We start from the raw sequence: 22,602 nt of genomic DNA on the forward strand, positions 1-22,602 counted from the left end.
CTGGACTGCGGCTATCTTTATTGGCCTTGTGTAGAACATTAGTCATCTGTTGCACAGGAATTGTGCTCGAATCTAAATTGAGCTGTGCTTGTGTATTCTCCTCTCCAAAGTGTGATATCAGCTCCTTTATGTAATGAAATCATGGTGGGACATTGCAGATTCCATAAATTAAGCATTATTTGTGGAGTAAATTTTGCGATATTGCGTGGTAGTTAAAGGGTTGAAAGCACAGTGATATATAAATGATCCACACAGTGTTTGTTTTCTTTTATGATGGGGTTAGATGTAGCTGATGTCTCGCTTTTGTTTGTAAAAAAAAAAATGCATATTTGACCTAAACACCTTGGTTTTTATTTTACAATCCAATCAACAATTACTATTTTATTTTCCTCTTTCTGCCACTCACAGGCCTCACTCATCCGTTCAGCATTGATATCTTTGAAGATTACATCTATGGAGTAACATATGTTAACAACCTTATCTTTAAAGTGCACAAGTTTGGACATGGCCCTGTTACCAATTTGACATGGGGAATAAACCATGTAACTGATATTGTTCTTCATCACCAGTACAAACAGCCTGAAGGTAAAGCCATGAATGAGATAACATAATAGCTCTGTTATATTGCATGCAAATTTGGCTCAGTTCTGGAGCACAGAATGTGATGAAGACAGGTAAGGCAAGCCATAGATGATTCGATTTTAGTTTTTTTCAACCAAGGGTGGAAGGAAAGAAAATCACTAAATTCCCCCACCAACACAATCCCTGCCTGCAGGACTATTGTGGTCTTCTGGCTTTCCCGGCTATAGTAGTTGCATGTAAAAAAAAAAAATCTGACAGGCTGGCTATACCCAAGTCGATCAATAGATCAACTTGTGCACAACCAGCCTGCCCATAGATAGATGGATCGGATCTAGGCCAGTCCCTGCGGAAGCAGCTGAGATTTGATCCATCTATGGCTGGTGTCCTGTCGGATAGTGTCCACCGTCGGATAGTGTCCACTGTGTACTGCGCATGCATTCTGAAAATAGCCGAAGATGAACGGTGCCTGCGTTGTGAGTCCAGGTTCTATCCCCACCATCCAAGTGAACATAGAGATAGAATAAAAAGAGCCGAGCTCAGCGAGGCCGTGCCCTAAGCGTGGCGAGCGAAGGGAGCCCGCGAGGGGCCCTCTAATATGTGCAGCCCTATGTCCACTTGGATGGTGGGGCTTGAACCTCAACTCACGGCGCAGGCGCCGTTCATCTTCGGAGATTTTCCCAATCTTGTTCTGCTCCATACTGCGCAAGCACTGCGTCTGCGCAGTATGGGGTGGACACTTTTAGATGGCCGGACTCAATATGTCAGAACACCAGCTTAAAGTGTTACTAAACTCACAAAAGTAAAATCAGTGTGTATATGCAGTAAAGCATGCTTTTTATACTCACTGTGTAACTTAATGAGTTAATCCTCTGCATTGTGTAAAAAGGCTTTTTTATCCTGTCTTCTCTGATTTTCCCCTTCTTCCACTGTCCCCAAACCATCTCCTGATAGAACAAAGGCTATGGGACAAGCTGCACATGCTCAGTTTGGTGTGTATTGCTAGAAAGCTTTTTTTCTTTGGAGAGTGCATGTGATCAACACTGTCTAGACAGGGAGTAAGGGGTCCTGTAGCCTTATAGGACAGTTAGAGCAGAATGAAAACTCCTCCTGCAAGCTTTAACCAGACTCTTATAAAAACCACATGACTGCTCTAATCCCTTGTACACACGGTCAGACATTCGGACTGAAAATGTCCAATCGGACAGTGTTTTCGGATAATCCGACTGTGTGCTTCATCGGACTGTTTCCGTCGGAATATCCGACGGACAAAATTTTAGAGCTGGGCTATAAAACTTTCCCGACAACATGATAGAGAATTCCGATCGGACAAAGTGCCACGCATGCTCAGATCAAATTCCTAGACCAAAGCTATTGGCTACTAGCCTGAATGTAATCGCATCATAATGCAACAACGTCATCACGTTACGTACGATCGGATTTTCGGACAACTTTGTTCGACCGTGTGTATGCAACACAAGTTTCGGACAAAATCCGACCATGTGTACAAGGGCTAACTGTTGATGAGAAAAGGTATTTAGCACTTTACATTTACTAAAACTATTGCATTTCCATGTTCTGTGTACTGTGGGAGTCCAGATATAGTGAATGCAGGGTCCTGGGTTTAGTAACATTTTAAGGATTTAAACCAAATGTAAGAAATAATACACTTCTTAAATAATCTATAAGGAATTAATTTGGCTGCCTTTGGTAATAGCTAATATTGGTCTATCCTTGCTCCTGACCTGAACCTTCAAATTGTGTGGTTGATGGTACTTAAAACCCAGTTTTAATTTACCAAAACTCACAACATTTATGCTCTCTGCTGATTGCAGAGCTCTAGCTCTGACCCAGAAGCATGCATTTTGTACCACTGCAAAGAGTTTTTTACTTTTCAAGCTTTCCATCAGTGGCACTCACAACTGTGGTTGTCCCAGGATATAAGCAAGTAACTACTAGGGTTGATCTGCAACCCATTCAAGCTTTTTAGGACTAAGGCCGCGTACACACGGGCGGATTGTCTGGCCAACTTAGTCCGCTGAAACGTGTTTCAGCGGACAATCCGCTCGTGTGTGGGCTTCAGCGGACTTTTTCAGCGGACAGTCTGGCGGACTAAGTCTTTCGGAATTTCCGTAATACAGTCCGTCCAAACATGGTTTCAGCGGACAGTCCGCTCGTGAGTAGGCAAGTTGGACGGACTAAGTATGGCGCATGCTCAGAAAGGATTTACACGGCCGAAGGTTGCATTGCAGTGTATTGGACGTCGAATTTCTAGTCCCGTCGTACGTGCCGTACACGTCATCGCGCAAGCTTTCAGCGGACTGTCTGTTCGTCGTGTGTGGTCAAGTCCGTTCATTCAAAAGTAGGACGGACTGTCCGTCGGATTGTCTGAGGAACTTAGTTGGCCAGACAATCCGCCCGTGTGTACGCGGCCTTAGCAATTTAAGAAATAATGTTTTTTGTAAACATTAGAGGCAAGGTTATTTTCACACCATAAGTCAGATCTTCTGACTTGTGTTGTATCTGTTTTCAGAGAAGGAGGCTTTGTGATACAGCAATTCTTTTCTTGTCGTTTACCCTTGTCATGGTGGATTGAAACATTTGTGCTTTTGTAGCCCAATAATTGTGTCCTATAGAGCTCTTGGAATTTGAGAAGGGACAGCTCTACACCTTACTCAGCTGTGTTCTTATGTTTCTTTTGTTCTGGAAAATCAAACATCAAACAAGCATTAGTAATGCCAACTGTGTAGAAACTTCAAACCTAATCATCATAAAGAATAGTTCTTTCTCATAGAATCTGTGTCTCATTAATCATTGGTTATATTTTTTGTAGCTTTAGTGACCAATCCATGTGACCGCAAGAAGTGTGAGTGGCTGTGTTTGCTTAGCCCCAGTGGACCAGTGTGCACATGTCCTAATGGAAGGCGACTAGACAATGGAACATGTATCCTTATCCCATCCCCTACCCAGTCTCCTGATGGTAAGAGGCACAGTCTTGTATTTATTTTCTCCTTTATGAATCAATATCTTGTTAAATTAATATTTACATCTGTCTTTTTTTTTTTTTTTTTTTTTTTTAGAACCCATACCTGAATCTTGTCCCTTAGAGTGTCTTAATGGAGGACAGTGTTTCTTTAATGCAAGAAAACAAGCGAAATGCCGCTGCTCACCCAGCTACAGTGGAGAAAGGTGTGAAAAAGATCAGTGCAAGGATTACTGTAAAAACGGAGGAAACTGTGCACCATCACGCACAGGTAATGAATTTGGAGAAGACTAATAGATAATACAATCCCTATTCCAAAAAAGTTGTGACCCTGTGTAAAATCTACACAAAAACAGAATTCAACGATTTGCAAATCTCATAAACCCATATTTTAATCACAGTGGAAAATAGAAAACATCAAAGCTTTAAACTGAGAACATGTACCATTTTAATAAAAAAAATAAGGTGATTTTGAAAGTGATGACAGCAACACATCTCAAAAAGTGCAGCAAACAGCGCAACAAAAGCTGGCAAAGTAAGTGGTACGAACAAGGAAGAACTGGAAGAATATTTTGCAACTAATTAGGCTGATTGGCAACAGGTCAATAACTTGATAAGGTCTATGAGAGTCAGAATGTCTCAGAAGCAAAGATGTGCAGAGGTTCACTAATCTGTGAAAAGTTGCATCAGAAAAATGTCAAAAATTTCAGAATAATGTTCCTCAACATAAAATTGCAAAGACTTTAAATCTGTCATCATCTCCAGTCCAGAATATCATCAAAAGAGTCTAAGAATCTGGAGAAATCTCTGTGCGCAAGGGACAAAGCAGTAACGCAATATACTGGATGCCCATGATCATCAGGCCCTCAGACAGCACTGCATTAAATACAAACATGGTTTTGTGATGGACATCACTGCATGGGCTCAGGACTACTTCTAAAAATCACAATGTAAAGCCCTTAATGCAAAGAAGTCTCCATGTGGGTGCATTAGTGCATATGGAATGGACAACAAACAATGCAGAAAGATATATCCAGGTTTAAGAACAGCATATGCTCTCATCCCAATGACATCCTTTTCAGGGAAGGCCTTGCATATTTCAGCAGGACAATGCTAAACTGCACATTGTATCTATGCCAACATCATGGCTCCATAGTAGAAGAGTCTGGGTGTTAAACTGACCTGTCTGCAGTCCAGACCTTTCACTAATTGAAAATATTTGGTGCATCTTGAAATGAAAAAATGCGACAAAGAAGACAAAGGACCATTGAGCAATCAGAATTCTATATCGGGAAAGAGTAGGACAACATTACTCTCCCAAAACTTCAGCAACTGGTCTCCTCAGTTCCCAGATGTTTACAGAGTGTTGCTAAAAGAAGAGGGAAAGCTACACCGTGTTAAACATGGCCCTGTCTTTGGAGATGTGTTGCTGTCACCAATTTCAAAATTACTACATTAGTAAATTTTTTCAGTTTATACATATGATATATTTTCTATTTTCTACTGTACATAGAATAAGGGTTTATGAGATTTGAGAATCGTGGCATTCTGTTTTTATGTCCCTTTTACAGTGTCAATGTGCTAGAGAAGTTCAGCAAAAATGTTGGTTTCTTCAGACAGGAAGTGAGGGTAAATCTTTAACAACAATGCACACAGAAATATTAATATTAATGCAATCATTGGTGATTTGGATTCAATATTAAATTTAATTCAGGAATTTTAAAATATATGCCTAGGCCACCCTTTCTCAACCTTTTCAACACAGAGGAACCCATGACATAGTTCTCCAGTCTCAGGGAAACCCTGCTAACAATTAGAAATCTACAACTCATGATACAATAGTGTGATGGTCAGTGGGAAAATGGTCCTTAAACTTGTGGTTATTGGGAAGAATTATCTCCTTACAAATAGCTAAAAAGATCAATGGTGTGAGTGGGAACTTATCTGAGAGGCAGGAATTGCCCAATGCTGAAGGAACTCCAATCTCTGGAGGAACACTAGGGTTCTACTGAACCTTGGTTGAGAATCACTGGTCTAGGCAAAAATTTGTTTAGTTTTAGAGAGAGTGGGGAGGGATCAGGACCATGTCTGGCTTTTTCCTGCAATATAGAGCTCCATTAGAGAGATTCTCTCATTTAACTGGGACAATAGTTTTACTATACGGAATCGAGGAAAAAATCTGCAAGTTACCCAGACATTTTCAATATAGAAGAAACAATTAGACGTAATTAAAATTGAATAAAAACAGAAAAAAACTTCAGTTGTCTCAAAGAAAGCAGTTGGGTAATTTTGATTCCATCTTTTCATGGATCAATAAAGCCACCATTTTATGTATTCAATTGCTCTATGGCTTTGACAATAATATGAAACCAGATATTTTCTTGCTTCACGAAACTACCACATGCATGGTCAACTTGAGAGACAGGACCAAAAAGTCAGTGTCAGCACAACATATGTAGCTAACACTTACAGATATGATTACAAACCATAAGGATTTATAATAGTTTTTGAGCAGCATTTAGATTTCAATTTTTCTCTTCTCTTTTTTTCTTTCTTTAGGCTTACCAACATGCCGATGCTCAACTGGGTTTACTGGTCCAACATGTGAGCAGCAAGTGTGCACACCAAACTATTGTCAAAACAATGCCACTTGTTCTGTGAACCTGGGCAACCAACCTAACTGTCGCTGCCTCGCTGACTACATTGGGGACAAATGTCAATACCGTAAGAAGTTTATACATTATATGATCATGTCTACAGCTTCTATAAAACAGAAATCGTTTTTGATTCGTTTTTTTTGTAAAAAATAAAAATACTGCTCTCCAGCTAATTAGGTCAAATAATATGTTCTAGTGGAGATGTAAGGGTTATAATCATTACTATGTACAGAAATTTCAGAGCCACTTAAGATTTCATCAGCCTAGCAGAAGCTGATGAAGTGTACATTGCCCACCAGATATACCTATTGCTGGCTTTTGATATCTGGTCCATTAGAAAGATGTATTATTAGTTAGTATTCTTTCCCCACATAGCAGGGCAAACTTGCATGTCTTTGTTTTTGCTGAAAAGCAGAGTAGATGCACCAGTGGTGCAAGCTTGACTGTCAAAATATATACCTTATTACTATTTCAAAGGCCCCTCCCCCTACTTGCTGTGCACAAATTAGCCCGTTTAGACTCAAATTTTGATATAGGGTGCCGGCATTAGTCAGTCAACATTAAAATATATTTTTTTAATACATAAAACATTTGAAAATTAGTTTTCTCCTTCTATAATCCTAAACAACTAGGTTTGGGACTCAAATGTTAAAATTAGTTTGATATAAACTAGGTACAGATCATAGATTTGCTTGTGAAGGACTGAAAAGCATAGAATCAAAAATAGATTCTCATTGATAGATAGAATATATATTTTATATATATATATATATATATATATATATATATATATATATATATATATATATATATATATATATATAATTTGTATATATGTGTGTGTATATATAATCTCATATAAATCTGCAAATAAAGAAATACAAAATTTAAAAATACATGTTTCTCACATCAGACTTTTATATTCTGGAATGGAATGAATGCCTTCCACTTCATTCCTGTCTGTAAAAGATAACTTAATTAAACATTTTTATAAAAAAAATCTACATTTAAACCTCGGGGCTAGAATATTGAGATGATATAGCCACTCTCCCTCCCTTTTTTGAGGGACTTTTTAGTGCGGTGATCAAATCTGCTTCCTTCCATTTCGGTATCAGTCTTTGTATGGCTAAATACTTGGTGAATTGTCAATGAGCTTTTAGTTCTCCCCACATACTGCATACCAAAACCACACTCAAGCAGATAGACTACCTGTGTGCTGTCGCATGTAAGAAAGTATCTTATCTCGCATTCCTTTCCCGTGTAATTGGACCTAAAAGTTTTGATGATCTTCCTCTCATCCCTAGTTTGTCTGCAGGCTTAACACTTATGGCACCAGTCAAAAAACTTTCTCAAAGGAAGGCTTTTTATCACAAATATAACTCTTCACTAACAGATTATTCAAGGTGGGGGCCATGGTGAAGAGCACTTTGGGTCTTGGGGGTAATATCATCCTGAGGACCAGATCCTTCTTAAGTAGAGACCAATATTGCTTAATCTTCACGATTTTCCCCTTGCTTTCACAATAGGCAAGGGGAAAGTTGTGCCTAATCTCAAAACTTGGCAAGGTGAGTGCAAGCATTCTGTTCTCCCCTTGTGTGACGCACATGCTGTGTGTTCTTGCTGTGTAAACATCAATTGATGCTTTCTCTTCAGCTCTGGAGATGGTCTGTTTCTTTGGTAAAGGAGAGAGGACTAAAAAAATATAAATTTTTGTAGCTTTTATGAACTTTTTCTAGCTAATATTTTTTTTTTTGCAAGTGTTACTTCATTGTTTCATTTACATCTAAAATAATACATTTTTTTGGTAGAACATGGTAGGTTTAGTCACCTGTTGTTTTTTTTTTTTTTTTTTTAGATCTCTCAGAATTTTAAGATTTATTTTCCAGTATTTTCTTTGTTGACGCCCACCTTCTCCACACATTTGAAACTGCAATGGGGGCAGTATAATGGAAAGGGGAGGTAAACAAACCTGTAAAATAAAGCTTGGAGACCTCATCATTAAAGTCTTTGAAATATATTAAAGCCGTTAGGTGGTTTCATTCTCCATCCTCTGCCAATTCATTAAATTTATTTTGGGGTTACTAGATCCTGGCAGCTTACTGTTCAGTCTATGATAGAGTAATAAAATTACAGAAGCTACTGTATGATATTGGTTTAAAATCAAACCATTTAAACAGGCTTTCTGCTTTCAACAGGAAAGTAGAAACTTGTTTTTACCTCCCAAAATACATACAGGTTGGGTGTTCGGCTGCAGCTCACAAACCTGTTGCCAAATCAGAACTGATAGTTGGAACTCTGCAGGTGCTTTTTATCTCTTTAAGTGTTAAGGGTTCTGCACAGGGAGATGCCTACATGTCTGCATGGGAGCAAAACACATAGAAGAGGTTTGCACTTTGGTGCTGAAACAAACTTTCATCTTTAAATATAATAGTGCTTTGTGATTTGCAATTTGGTTTGCTCAAGTTTGTGAGTACTTCAAAATCTAACAAAAGACTTGTGTGTTAAAGGAAAATGTTACGATTACTGCGATCATGATGGCGTCTGCCAGCTCAGTGCTAACGGGACCAGGCAGTGCCGCTGTACACCACTCTTTGAAGGCAGCCGATGTGAAAAGAACAGATGCGACCGATGCAAGGATGGAAGATGCAGCTTGAAAAGTGGAGATGTTCTATGTGTGTAAGTCTTGCAGAATATGGGGAATTGTATGCCCTTATCATAACTGAGGAGTATATATTGCCAGTCTATAGATTAGGCCTACAGTAAAGCCCATCAGAGGCCTTTACTGGTTTCTCCCTCTGAAAATGACTGCTGTATACCATTAATGCACACGCACTAAAAGAAGAACTAAATGCAAAACCATTTTGGACAGAGTAAGGGAGGGTTATAACCCCTCGGTTTTAGTTCTGCCATTGATCCCATTGGCTAAATTTCCCTTTGCTTCCTGTCTCATAGTCAATACAGTTAGTGAGAAGAAATCCCTCCAAAGTGGGGGAATTTCAGGTTGAGTCTGGATTGCCTAAACTAGTGTCCCCATTGGACAATTTCCCATTTGTACCTGTTATGGTGACCCAAAATTTGTGATTTTCTTTCACTTTCAATGATAATGGTAAATGGGACAAATAGAGTGAATCTCCCAAACAGAAGCAAAGACAGCATTAAAACCCCAACAAGTATTCCAATTCCTCACCATTCTGTCCAAAACAAAACAAAAAACAGCTTTGCATTACACATACTTTATAGAAAGGTAACTCCCAAGATGCTTTATTAGATAGCTGTGTGCTCTGCTGTTTATCAAAAAATTCAAAGTGTAAGTATTAATACTATTGCATTTAAATTGACCCCATAATATAAACTCAATGCAGTTTAAAAAAAAAAAAACATTATTTATACCTCTGTTGTGGAAGATGAAATCTAAAAATAAAAGTGTAGTGTTGCAGCTGTTTGGCATATGATAGTCTTTGATCAAATCAAAACGGTTCTTCATTTCATAATTTTGAAGGTGTACTGATGGACGTGTCGCCAAGTCTTGCTTGACATGTGACAATTACTGTCTGAATGGAGGAATATGCAGTATCAACCGTTACACAGAGATGCCAGATTGCCAGTAAGTACCAAGCTGGAATTGGGAAATTAGGCTCAAAGCTAACATTACAAAGTGCATATCAGCACAATTAAAACGATCAAATGCAGTACATCTCTACACTAGCCCCATGTATAGTCTCTTCAGAAACACTGCTGGTATAGAAAATACCTATTGATTTTGCCAGAAACACAGTGAGATGCTAACTTCCTTTAATGAGCTGTGAGCTGCCTCTGCTGCACTAAAATCCCAAGTAGTATTGTCAGCCCCGTGTGATTTCTCACTGGGTAAGAAGTGGGGGTATTAAGTAGTCCAGCAGGAGAGAACTGGGCAGGATTGATAGCACTGCTTAAAAATTTTAAGCAGAACTACACTGCATCCCAGCACCACAAACCAAAAAAGCTATTTAATGCATTTTTAAATATTCAGCACAAACTCATCCATCCATGTCTCCATGCTTTATTATGCTGAGAAATCACTTTGAAAAGCACCCCTAGAATTTCTGGCTGTAGCCATCTTGAGTAAGGGCGGATGATTTGTGTAGCACGAGGTTCGGCATCTCGTCGATCACAGGCTACCTGTCGACTGCGGGTAGGTAACGGATAGACCGGGAACAGGTCTGCGTCGCCTTCTGCTGGTCTCTGCCCTCAGCCTCCTCCCCTGAGCCTTCGGTCCTCCTCTCTTCCTCTCTCCCTCCCCTCTTGCCTCCTCCACCACTGTCAGCAGAGAGCAAGAGGCAGCACAGGACAGAGGGTGGATGGAGGAGCTGGCCAAGTTAACTTTTCTAGTTAACTCATTGGTCGCTAGGTCCTAAGCAAACAATCATCAGATTGTTAATATGAAAAAAGTCACTCGGCCAGCTCCTACTCTCGCCCCCTGTCCAGAACTGTGCTGCTTCTCGCGTCTCATGTGCACAAGTAGGATGCAATGGAACACTGCTATGGGGGTGGGGACACTGCTGTGTGCGGAGGGTGGGGGTGATGTGAAGGGGACAGTGGACACTCCCGGCCCCTGCGCTTTGAGCGCAACGCACTCCCGGCCCCTGCGCTTTGAGCGCAACGCAAAGGCAGTACGTTTTGAACATGGTGCAGGAAACACTCATGCCTTTCTGCCATCATGTTCTGGTGTGAACCAGCCCTAACACAACACTGTGCCTGGTGATCTTTGACTTCATCAGTGTTGTTCAAGTAGATCTCCACCTCTCTAAGATTGCCTACCCCAATGTAGCATTTACATCCTGGAATCCATCTGCCCTCAGCTCTGGTATGTAGGCAGAAGGGTATGCTTAGCTGAGAAACCCCCTTCTCCCCTCCTGAAGACTCATGGGATGTATGACGACATACTTCCTAGGCTTGGAAACCATGAAGTAACTGATAACATGTAAAATAGTTAAAAACAAGTGAATATGATATATTTTCCTATCTATTTATTAATGCTATTGGCATAAAGATTACAAATAGTCAGTGTTGATTGAGAGAGTGAAGCTCCACTTTGAGACACAACATGATTATGTTTTGCAGAGGTGTTTCACATTTGTTTTTTGCCTTGATATACACTGTAAAACCATTTTTAGTAGGTTATAGATTCAGGGGGCTGTTGCGTCATTTATTTGGAAGCATATGTGATAAATCTGTCTCCTCTATATTCACAACACCCACATCAGAGCACATGGAATGTAAGTTTCATGATTTCCCCCTACTGATGTTCAACAACAAGGTTCAGTAATACACTTACATAGCAAATCTTACTTTATGAGAAAGTACTTTTAATTATGTTTTAGCAGCAGTAGTTCCTCAACCGTTATGTTACAGAGATGTGGAGGGTGAGGATGTTCTGTAGTCTAGTTAAGGAGAACTAGGCAAGGCTGATATCACTGCTTGGGATTTCAGTGCAGCAGATACATATTTGTCAGCTCACTGTATTTCTGACAGATCAAAAGGTATTTTTCTTTACTTGCAGCCATTTTGAAGGGATAGAACAGGGAAATATTTATGTACAGTATTTCAGAAATGTACTTTTTTTTTTTTTGACAAGACATATACTTTAAATAAACAGTGTTCACAAAAAATATGATTTGAAAGACCATGGTTTAAAATAAACCTTGAAGACTGAGATACTATTGCCAGAAAAGATCTGTCGGTACTGTATGATAATAATGCAGACACCGTAAGAAGATATATATCCTGTAATGATCATTCGTTATGTGATATACAGCTGATATTTACAATTATATTTGTAGAATATTTCTTCCTATATGTGCAGTTGTTCATATAACTTTACCTTATCTTTCTAGGTGTCCGTCTGATAGAACTGGTCCAACATGTGAAGACTTTGTAGGACAGCCACAACCAACATCAAGTAAGTGTATATCTTTGCAGTTTAATGCCTTGGCACAAAGCTTTGCACCAAATACTCTTGGGTTAGTAACTTTTAGCCTGCTCTATGGTACACATTACTTAGATAAAGTATGTCTCATGGAACCTCGACGCAAAGAATTTCAAAATATGTCAATGTGCCTAGGTGTCCTTGGTGACAGACGTGGTGCAGCATTTGTACTTTTTGTAGGACAGTCACAACCAACATTGAGTACGTATTTATCTTCTGAGTTTCATGCCTTGGCACAAAGCTTTCTAGAAAATACTCATATACACATTTAGGCCTTGACTTTGGTCTTTTCATATGGTTAATTCTTCATTTTAAGAAAAGACTAGTAATTACATACCATGCATAGGGGCAGTACAGATCATGGAAAAAAAGGACTTCAGTGATAAGTGCAAAGGACAACAGATCTTAAGTTTTAAACAATGTACACTGATGTTCAATACAGCATATCAAGAGCTAGATATAGAGTCTCCAACATGTGCACTGCCTTCACTGAAAAAGAGCTGTTGCAAACAAATCTCGGGGATCTTTGGTTTTAGAAAAAAAAATTGGTGTGTTAATGAGGGATGGGGTTGATATAATGTGGAAAATAACATTTAAACAGGATGTAAAGATTGGGAAAATGTAAGTATTGAGTAAAAGAAAGGAAGATGATAGGACAAATCTCAGCAAAGATAGTCAAAATGAGAGAGAAGAAAATAGGTGAGCTGGGTGTATAATATATATTAAAAACGAGGGGATATAGGAACTATGGGGATAAGAGGGTGGCTGTGGGGGTGAGGGGAACATGGGGGATGGGTAGGGATTGATAAAGTATATACTCATTTGTGCATGTATTCCAGCCAGTAAGACTAATAGCTTCTTCTGTGCCCTGGATAGTGGATGTGAGTTCCTCCATATACTTGTTTCTGACAAACCACTGCGCTATTGTTGGAGGGTTCCACCGACTACCAAGAGCTGGAATACAAGCCTTGTGGTTATTGACAAGATTGATGAGAATGGAGTGTTTGTAGAGTATGCCCTATTGGTAAAGATGTTATGATGGAGGAGAAAGATGAGTCATTTGGAATGTATCTGTCTGTGAAGGAATAAGCCCACTACCTCTCCACATCAGCAACATGTTAGGGAAAATACTTAGAAAACAGAGTATACTATACCATTAAGTTAACTTATAGCCTTCTTCTTGATACTCGTTACTTATGGAGGATTTATCAGTAAGGTGAATTAGCTTAATTTTTGGTCTATAGAGAGAGAGGTCTGTAAGTCATTTTCCACCTTTTTATTAAAGGAGTCATGCCGTGTACACATGGTCGGACTTTTTGGCAGAAAAAGTCAGACGGAATAATGTCATCGGATATTATGAATGTGTGTCGGCTTCAGCTGACTTTTATTTATTTTTTTTCCTAAAATTCTGTTGGACCTAGAAATAGAACATGTTTTAAATCTTTCCGACTGAATCAATTTCTATCGGGAAAACCGTTCGTCTGTATGCTGTTCTGATGGACCAAAACCTACGCAAGGGCAGCTATTGGCTACTGGCTATTGAACTTCCCTTTTCTAGTCCTGTCGTACGTGTTGTACATCACCGCATTCTAAACAATCGGACTTTGGTGTGATCGTGTGTAGGCAAGTCCATTTTAGAGGAACTACGTCGGAAAAACCGCCAGCGTTCATTGTGATGGAAAAAAACGGTTGTGTGTACCGGCATCAGAGTTTTTAGAGGCTGAGTTTGTTAATGCTGGATAACGTTTCGAAAAAGTATGTCTTGTGGTCCTGTCTTATGTAGTTAGTCTGGTTGAAAAAAGACAAAAGTCCATCTAGTTAAAACAATAAAGGGGGGGGACGGGGACTTCTTTTTACAATCCTATATACACAATCCCATACCCACAGTTGACCCAGAGGAAGGCAAAAAAAACTGTAAAGCATGATCCAATTTTCTTCAGCAGGGAAAAAAAAATACTTCCTGATCCATCAAGAGGCAATCAGATATTCCCTGGATCAAAAATAGAAATGGGTTTCTGCTGCGCTAAATAACACTAAAACTGAAAAAAATAATAACCGAACAAGCAGCCAGCGCAATATTGGTGAATAACAATAATGCAATATATATAAAATAGGTGCAGCGCTAACAAATGTCTGTAAAACTTTTCTTGATCCTCAATTCAAAATGATAATGGTATAGACCATAGGGCACGTGTGTAAAATCATCCTTTTCTGATCAGGATTATCATCACTAGAGTCACTTTTTGGACAATAATATGTATAATACCCCAATTTGCACTTTTGTCTCTGTGGATTGATGAAAGTTTTTTGGACACTTGATATTAAAGCGGGAGTCCGCCGGGACTCCGCGTTTTTTTTTTTTTTTTTTTTTAAAAGCCAGCAGCTACAAATACTGCAGCTGCTGACTTTTAAAATAGTGACACTTACCTGTCCAGCACGCCCGCGATGTCGGCACCTGAAGCCGATCTCTAGATCGCCTCTCGGGTGCTGCCGCCGCCATCTTAGGTATGGGAATCAGGAAATGGAGCCTTTCAGCTTCATTTCCCGGTTCCCTACTGCGCATGCGCGAGTCGCGCTGTGCAATAAGGACGGTCCCCGCTGCCTCTGGGATCTGTGTGTTTCCCAGCAGGCAGCGGGGCACTTGTGGAAAGGGGCGGGCACTTGCGGAAAGGGGCGGGCACTTGCGGAAAGGGGCGTAATCTACGCCCCTTTCCGCAGAGAGCTATCCCGGAAGTGGGTGTAGATACCTGTACTGTACAGGTATCTGCACCCCCCTCCCCCCTGAAAGGTGCCAATTGTGGGGCCGGAGGGGGGGAGGGTTCCGATGAGCGGAAGGTCCACTTTAGGGTGGACCTCCGCTTTAAGGAATAATACTAAATTTCTATTACTGTGAGCTTGCTTGTTGCACAATTTTTTTTTTTTTTAAAAGATCTTTTTATTGAGAGATGCAAAACATACAGCAGAAGCAGTAGGTACATGACATTTGTAACAAACAACAGTAATAGTAATTCCTAACACAACTACGAGTTGTCAAATAGTTGTTTACGTATTTCTCCTCTTACGAGGTGCAAGTAACATTAATATCTAACTTTGTAGAACCTTTATGCGGGTGCACCATTTATTTTTTTTAGCAATATTGATTTTTATTGTTTATCATTATTATTATTATAATACAGGATTTATATAGCGCCAACAGTTTACACAGCACTTTACAATATAAAAGAGAGACAATACAGTTATGATACAATAAAATACAAGAGGATTAAGAGGGCCCTGCTCAGAAGAGCTTACAATCTAATAGGATGGGGCATGTGATACAAAAGGTTGTAACTGTAGGGAATGAGCTGATGGAAGTGTTAAAAGATTAGTTGGAGACGTGAGAGGCTTTTCTGAAGAGATGTGTTTTCAGGGATCGCCTGAAGGTAGCAAGAGTAGGGATAGCCGGATAGGTGGAGATAGAGAGTTCCAGAGGATGAGAGAGGCTCTGGAGTTGAGCATGGGAGTAGGAGGTCTTGAGAAGAGCGGAGAGGATGATTTGGGTGATATTTGGAGAGAGGATTGGTGATGTAGCTCGGGGCAGAGTTGTGAATGGCTTTTTATGTTGTTTTTAGTATCTTGAATTTAATTTGCTGGGTGATTGGGAGCCAGTAAAAGGATTGGAGGAGAGAGTTGGCAGACACTGAGCGGTTGGTAAGGTGTATAAGTTTGGCAGTAGCATTCATGATAGACTGAAGAGGGGCTAGCCTATGGAGTGGCAGGCCAATGGGAAGAGAGTTGCAATAGTTAAGGTGAGAGATGATAAGGGAGTGAATGAGGAGCTTGGTGGTTTCCTTTGTTAAAAAGGGGTGGATTTAAAAGATGTTACGGTGGTGAATTCTAGAAACTTTTGACAATGATTGGACTTGAGTCTAGGATTACACCTAGTACCCTGGCGTGAGGGAAGGGACTGATAGTTGCATTGTTGATTTTTGATGGAAAAGACATGGAGGGGGGCACAGGTGGGGGCAATATTTATAGCTCAGTTTTAGAGAGATTTTGTTTTAAGAAAGTGGTGTGCCATCCATGCTGATATCTCAGTAATGCAAGAGTAGACTGAAGGAGTGAGGTGAGGAGTAGACAGATACATTGTAAAGCACTGCGTAAACTGTTGGCGCTATATAATTCATGAAGAATAATAATAATAATTTGGGTGTCATTGGCATATAAGTGGTATTGGAAGCCGTGGGCAGTTATCAAGTGATCAAGAGAGGAGGTGTAGATAGAGAAGAGAAGGGGTCCAAGAACTGAGCTTTGGGGGACCCCCGCAGAAAAAGGCAATGGAGAGGAGGAGCTAGAGTTGTAGGTGACACTGAAGGAGCGCTGTGATAGGTAGCAGAGAACCACGATAGAGCAGAATCTCTGAGGCCAAGCGAATGTAGTTTTTTTGAGAAGGAGCTGGTGGTCAACAGTATCAAAGGCTGCAGAGAGGTCAAGTAGTAGGCGTATGGAGTACTGGCTGTTGGTTTTAGCAGTTAGTGAGTTTTAGTAAGGCAGTTTCCGTGGAGTACTGCGAGCGAAAGCCAGACTGTAAGGGGTCAAGAAGGTTATTTTCACTGAGGTAGGAGCTAAGACTGTTGTAGATTAAGCTTTCTAGAAGTTTAGAGGTGAAGGGGAGCAATGAGATGGGTCTAAAGTTGTTCAGGTTGGTGGGGTCCAGTGAGGGCTTTTTAAGTATGGGAGTGATCTGCGCATGTTTTTGAGGGAAGGGAAAGGTGCCACTAGAGAGGGAGAGATCGAAGATGTGAGTGAGGGAGCATAGGATAGGATCCAAGGGACAATTGGTTAGGTGGGCATCTGAGAAAAGTTTTGTAACCTCTTCAGTAGTAGCCAATTCAAAAGAGGAGAGTGTTGAATGTGCTGTTAGGCAAGGTATGTTGGGTGGGAAAGATGTACGCACAGTGAAGATGTCCTCGCAAATTGCATCAATCTTGTCTTTGAAGTGATTGGCAATCTCTTGGACAGTGAGTGAGTTAGTGGGTAGAGGGGATGGGGGGCGAAGTAGAGAGTTAAAGGTTGAGAAGAGCCGACAGGGACTGGATGACAAGGTATTAATAAGAGAGACAAAGTAGGCTTGTTTGGCAGCATGGAGGCAGGAATTGTTTATGGCACTATCTATGCAATAGTAAGGTTCAGTATCACACAGCGCTGAATTTTTTATGTTTTTTGTATATATGTTTTCACTGATTATGGGATTGTGATCAATGCTTACCAGCTGTGAATTTGAACTTTGTTTCACAGGATTTGGTTATACCACACCTGACGCTAGGTTGTAACCTCCTGGTTACTTTATACCTGACTCTGATTGCAGTCTCAGGTTGCTCTAGAGTAGCTCACAAGATTTACGTATTTTTATATATGAATATTTATAGGTTGGGCTGATATATTCAGGTCATCAATTGTGCATGTAGATCATGTGGTTATCATGTAGTTCTCCTAGTTCCCAGAAATCTGTGCAACTGGGTATGTAGCTCAGTTCACTGTCCTAGAGTAGTTTGACAGGCCACAGAAACATAGTAGCAAGGCACTAATGAAAAGGCTTCAAAAAGCGGAGGTCTTGTTGACTAGTGTGTGGTTCAAAGCAGTGAGTGAGCACGTTATTTGAAAAGTTTGTGTATCAATTTTGAGCTAGCTTTATGATTCTTGTACATTTAGCTGCATCATGGCTCTGTTAGGGAAATGGTGAAAATAAGTGTGCTGTCTCAATATATACAAAGTGTAAAATTTAATTCAAAGTCTTAATACACACACAAAATTGTCAAAGTGACAAGTGCTTAAAAAACACCTCTTATCACCCTAAGGTGATCCCATTGAAACATATATAAAGTGCAACTGAACATGAACTTTAGAAAAGTACAAGGAAATACAATCATAAAAATTGATAGTACAAACATTAATGTCTTAAAAATATGCTGTTTATCAGCATAATGAATGTATATGTATACAAGTAAGATGGTGAAAAAAAATGAAACTAATGTCCCTCATCCGCTATACAAATGCCATTGAATCCTCCTTTCTAATTTCATTACCCTGTGAATTGGGAGCCTTTGGCCACGTGGAACTGCGGAGAGGTGGCTGTGTGGATTGGTGTCTATCCTAGCTGTGGTGTTCTAATGTGTGCACTCGATCATTTTGGATCTGGCAAGAGGTAATTTTTACCTCAAGAGCACAGTGGTGATGCACTTATTGTTGAAGACTCTACACTTCATTCAATAACACTTGTATAGCGGATGAAACAAAATGAAAGGTCTGCAGTCACCAGTGATACATCTCCATCCCTATATACATATACAAAAATAGAGTCGCCCTGGGACTTTAAATGAGGTGGTCACAGTTAGCAAAGTTGTATAGCAGATGAGGGACATTCGTTTATTTTTTTTTCATATACATTCATTATGCTGATGAACAGCAGATTTTTATGACTATTTTTGTGCTATCAATTTTTATGATTGTATTTCCTTGCACTTTGTTAAAGTTCATATTCAATTGCATTTTCACTTTATAACTGTTACAATGGGATCACCTTAGGGCAGTGGTTCTCAACTTGGGGGTCGAATAACAATTTACCAAGGGTCAAAGAATCCTGGGCTGTTCCTGAAGCCCGCACCGCTCTCCCAGCCTTTTTGTGGCTGCCCAGCTGGGCTGTTCCTGGAGCCCGCTGTCACGCACTTGGCCTCTACACAGCTGCCCATTCAGTTCACAGCATGGTTGGGGGGCAGAGACTAGAGGTCAGCTGACTGGTGAGGAATGTGAAGTGGGAGGGGCTGGGAGGGGCTGGAGGAGACCCTATCTCCTGATTTCGGCATAGGTGTAACTGCTGCAAGACACCACAAAGTCGGAGACACAGTGAAGCCCTAAACACAGTGAGTAACACTACCTGTGATTAGAGTTGCCATTAAAAGTCCCCACTACAGTTCTCAGATCAGCATATGGCCTTGATCAAGAAAGGTTGAGAACCACTGCCTTAGGGTGATGAGAGGTGTTTTTTAAGCACTTGTCACTTTGCGAATTTTGTGTGTATTAGGACTTGGATTTAATTATTACACTTTGTATATATTGAGACAGAGCACTTTTTTATTTTTCATCATTAACATATATCCTGGTATTTAAGGAATTTTTGATGCAGCAGTCTGTTATTGGTCAGGCGCAGTCGAGATAAATATCACCAATCTGTTAGGGAAATAACAGATGTCTGTAAGAAAGACAGGTGTGTCTTGGTCCATTGAGAAATTCAGAGAGGGGGAGAAAGTGGAATCTTCTGTATTTAAGAATAAGAATAGCTCTGGCAAATGAGAGTGGGGTGTAGTTGCAAAGATTTGCCATCTTTATCATTGGGATGTGGAATGGATGCCCTCACTTATGTTGGTCCTGTATATCCAATACGGTCAAGCAGTGGTTTCTAGAATTCTGCATAGAGCATAGATACGTGGCAAAACATGGATATGGGCACTGTCATGATCAAAAGGGTCTTATAGCAAGCCTTTCCCAAAATATACTCCTTCATTTATAAGTGGACCCCGTATAACACATCTGTCAAGTTTGCTCTGCATGGAGGGACTTGGTCAATTGAGTAGTTGGTAGCTTTTCCAACAGAAAATGTTGTGTAGCTGTCTATACCAGATCTGGCTGTTGGTATCTGCATCTTCAGCGTGCATGTGCAGAGAAGTCCGTTTTTAGTTGTGTCAACATTCGCAGACCAAGTTGGTAAGATTTGCAGCAGTGCCTGAAAGTAAAGGTCTTTCTGGGCATCCCCTCCCAAAGAAGGCTCTTCGATCCAGATGATGATGGTTCGCTAAAGTGAGGTGTGAATCGGAGAGTTGGGAGAATGGGGCTATTATTGATTATGTATAGAGCTGGCAGAGAAAGAGGCCTCTGACTGAATTGCCTCTGATTGGTGTTTTAGTATGAAGGGAGGGTCCTACTTGGGAGATTACACTGGTGCAGAACTAGAAATCCACGGTAGGAAGTACCACCAAAGCCCCAGTATGTCTTGCTGTACTGTGGATGCCTGGCCGTTTGCTCCTTTTTAAGTGTATTTTTCAGAAAAACTGCCAAGAAGTAGACATGTGCAATTCGTTTAGTTACAAATTTGTTTTTTTAACGCGTTTAGACAAATTCGTTATGAAAACGAAAATCAGAAAATTAAAAAAATACGAAAATCTAAAAATTAAAAAACCTGAAAACTTAAAAATCTGAAATAATAACGAACTAATAATAACTTCACTATCACTAACTATTAAAGTATTGGATTTACCTTTCAAATTTGGAGAACGTAACGAATAAGAATTTATCTGAAGTTCTGAATTATCCATAATAACGAATGCCATATCTAAACTAATGGAACGTAACAAATTAATTAATAATAACTTATTATTTATTATTATTTAGTTTCGTTCCACTTGTTTAGATGCTCCATTATTTATTTCGGATAATTCATAATGTCAGATAATTTTGTATTCGTTACTTTCACCAACAGACAAATTTGAAGGGAAATTCCAATACTTAGAATTTAATAGTTATTTAGAATTTTTGGATTTTCATTCTTTCTAATCTTCGTAGTTTCTTTTTGTTTCGGATTTCCGAATTTTCTCATTTCTGAATACCGAATTCTCTAATTTCCGAATACTGAATTTCGAATTTTCAAATTCGGAATTTACGAGTTTTCGAATTTCCAACAGAAAAACAAAGAAACGAATGAAACGAACAAATTTTTCGGCAGTGCACATGTCTACCAAGAAGTTTGTTAGAGCCCATCAGGCACAGAGCATCTTTATGCATGTATTGCTAGTCATGATTCCTTTTCCTCTCTTTTTTTTTAATGTTGTTCCCAATTTGTAATATTCTATTGCAAGTCATGGAAAGTTTACCTGTAGGCTTATGTCTAATTCTTAGAGAAGCGACATGTGAAAATCTATCCATAGAGATTTCCAGATATAGAATCCCGATATAGTTTGCTACATCGGTGTTTTATGCCTTACATGTTGATATTTATAGTTCCATATACAGTATATTTTGGAGCTAATGTTTACATAATAATATGAAATATTTTGGCAAACACCAACCCTAATTAATAATTTTAAACAGTTTGTGAAATTAAGTTAAAAAGCAGATTCTACGCTGTATAGGTTACAAACAAATGTCTCTTTCTGTAACAGCTGTTTGCTTTGGTTAACTTTTTAAGCCCTGTAAACACTGGCCAAATGTCGAAAGATATCAGCCTGGTTCGATAAAAACCGTCAAACAATTGACCCGTATGTATGTCAGCCAGTCCAACTGAAGCATGCTGGAAAACCAGCAGCCGACCAGCTACTGATCAGTACTCTCAGCCAATGGTTAATACTGCTGATTGGAGTTCTGGCAGGGGGCCCTGTCAGAACACAATAGCTCAGTGGGGGAGATCGCTGTAAAAGTGGTGAATCGTTAGTACAGTGGCTCCGACTGGAGCGGTCAGGTTTTTTTTTTTTTCAACCAAAAAAAAAAAAACTGTTGGCGTGTACCGGGCTTTACTCCCAGGAATTACTGGAAAAATGAGAGCCACAGGATATGTTGTGTCATGTTAATAAAAACTCAGAATTCAGGGATGGGGGTGTTTAATACACTAAAGTCACTGCATTTTAGGTGGTGGTCTTTAAAGTGACCCCATCACTAAAGTCTAAAGTAAAATAAAGCTAGCCAGTAAGAGATGCCATATACTTACATTTCCAGCAGCCTGTGAGTTAAAATTCAGATGCATTGCTGATCTCTGGCCTCTGGATAAATCTGATACTTCAGTGTTTGTGAGTACCTGCTTCATGCTTAGCAGCCATTGGGAGGAACCATAGTGTGAGGCAAAGGAGCAGGTATTTAGTAGGCCTGGAAGTAACATATACCTGCGATAGATTAGCAACATGTTAAATTTTAACACACAGACCGCTGTAATTGTAACCATATAAGCATCCTCTTTTACATGCTGGCTTCATTTTACTTCTTAACTGCCGCTTAAATAAACACAGTTGAGCAAGAAACAAAAAAAACGTTTTATATACACTTAATTCTTCATGCAGTGACTAATGCTTTCTCCTTTTGATCTATTTTCTGCAGAGACAACCTCCATTGTAATTCCAATTGTGGTAATATTGTTACTTCTCCTTCTTGGAATTGGAATATTTGCCTGGTACAGACACAGGATGAGCGGGTAAGAAGAGCTAATTTATAAATGACATTAGTGATCTTCTACAATGGCTGTGTATGTTCATCTAAAAAATAAATGTGATAAAAAACATTTCCTACATATTGTTTATTTTTACTATTGGCTACATTAATAATACTGGAGATTCTCCTTGTGGTGTAAGATATGTATGACTCACACTAGTAAAATATTTATTGACCCCTCTTGTATGACC

At 39.7% G+C, this 22,602-nt stretch overlaps 1 protein-coding gene across 1 annotated transcript in view; it reads left to right on the forward strand.

Annotated features, from left to right (window-relative positions):
* The window catches only part of LRP1 (LDL receptor related protein 1), a 475,004-nt gene that overhangs the window by 446,629 nt on the left and 5,773 nt on the right, over nt 1–22,602 (forward strand). Inside the window, 8 exon segments of the mRNA XM_077483570.1 lie at nt 409–585; nt 3,413–3,559; nt 3,660–3,833; nt 6,122–6,286; nt 8,727–8,895; nt 9,719–9,823; nt 12,093–12,157; nt 22,301–22,394. Of these exon segments, the coding sequence (XP_077339696.1) occupies nt 409–585; nt 3,413–3,559; nt 3,660–3,833; nt 6,122–6,286; nt 8,727–8,895; nt 9,719–9,823; nt 12,093–12,157; nt 22,301–22,394 (1,096 nt within the window).

The sequence above is a fragment of the Lithobates pipiens genome, unplaced genomic scaffold (genome assembly GCF_037356315.1).
Source record: "Lithobates pipiens isolate NorthernLeopardFrog02 unplaced genomic scaffold, aLitPip1_a1.2 Scaffold_16, whole genome shotgun sequence".
Classification (NCBI taxonomy): Eukaryota; Metazoa; Chordata; class Amphibia; order Anura; family Ranidae; genus Lithobates; species Lithobates pipiens.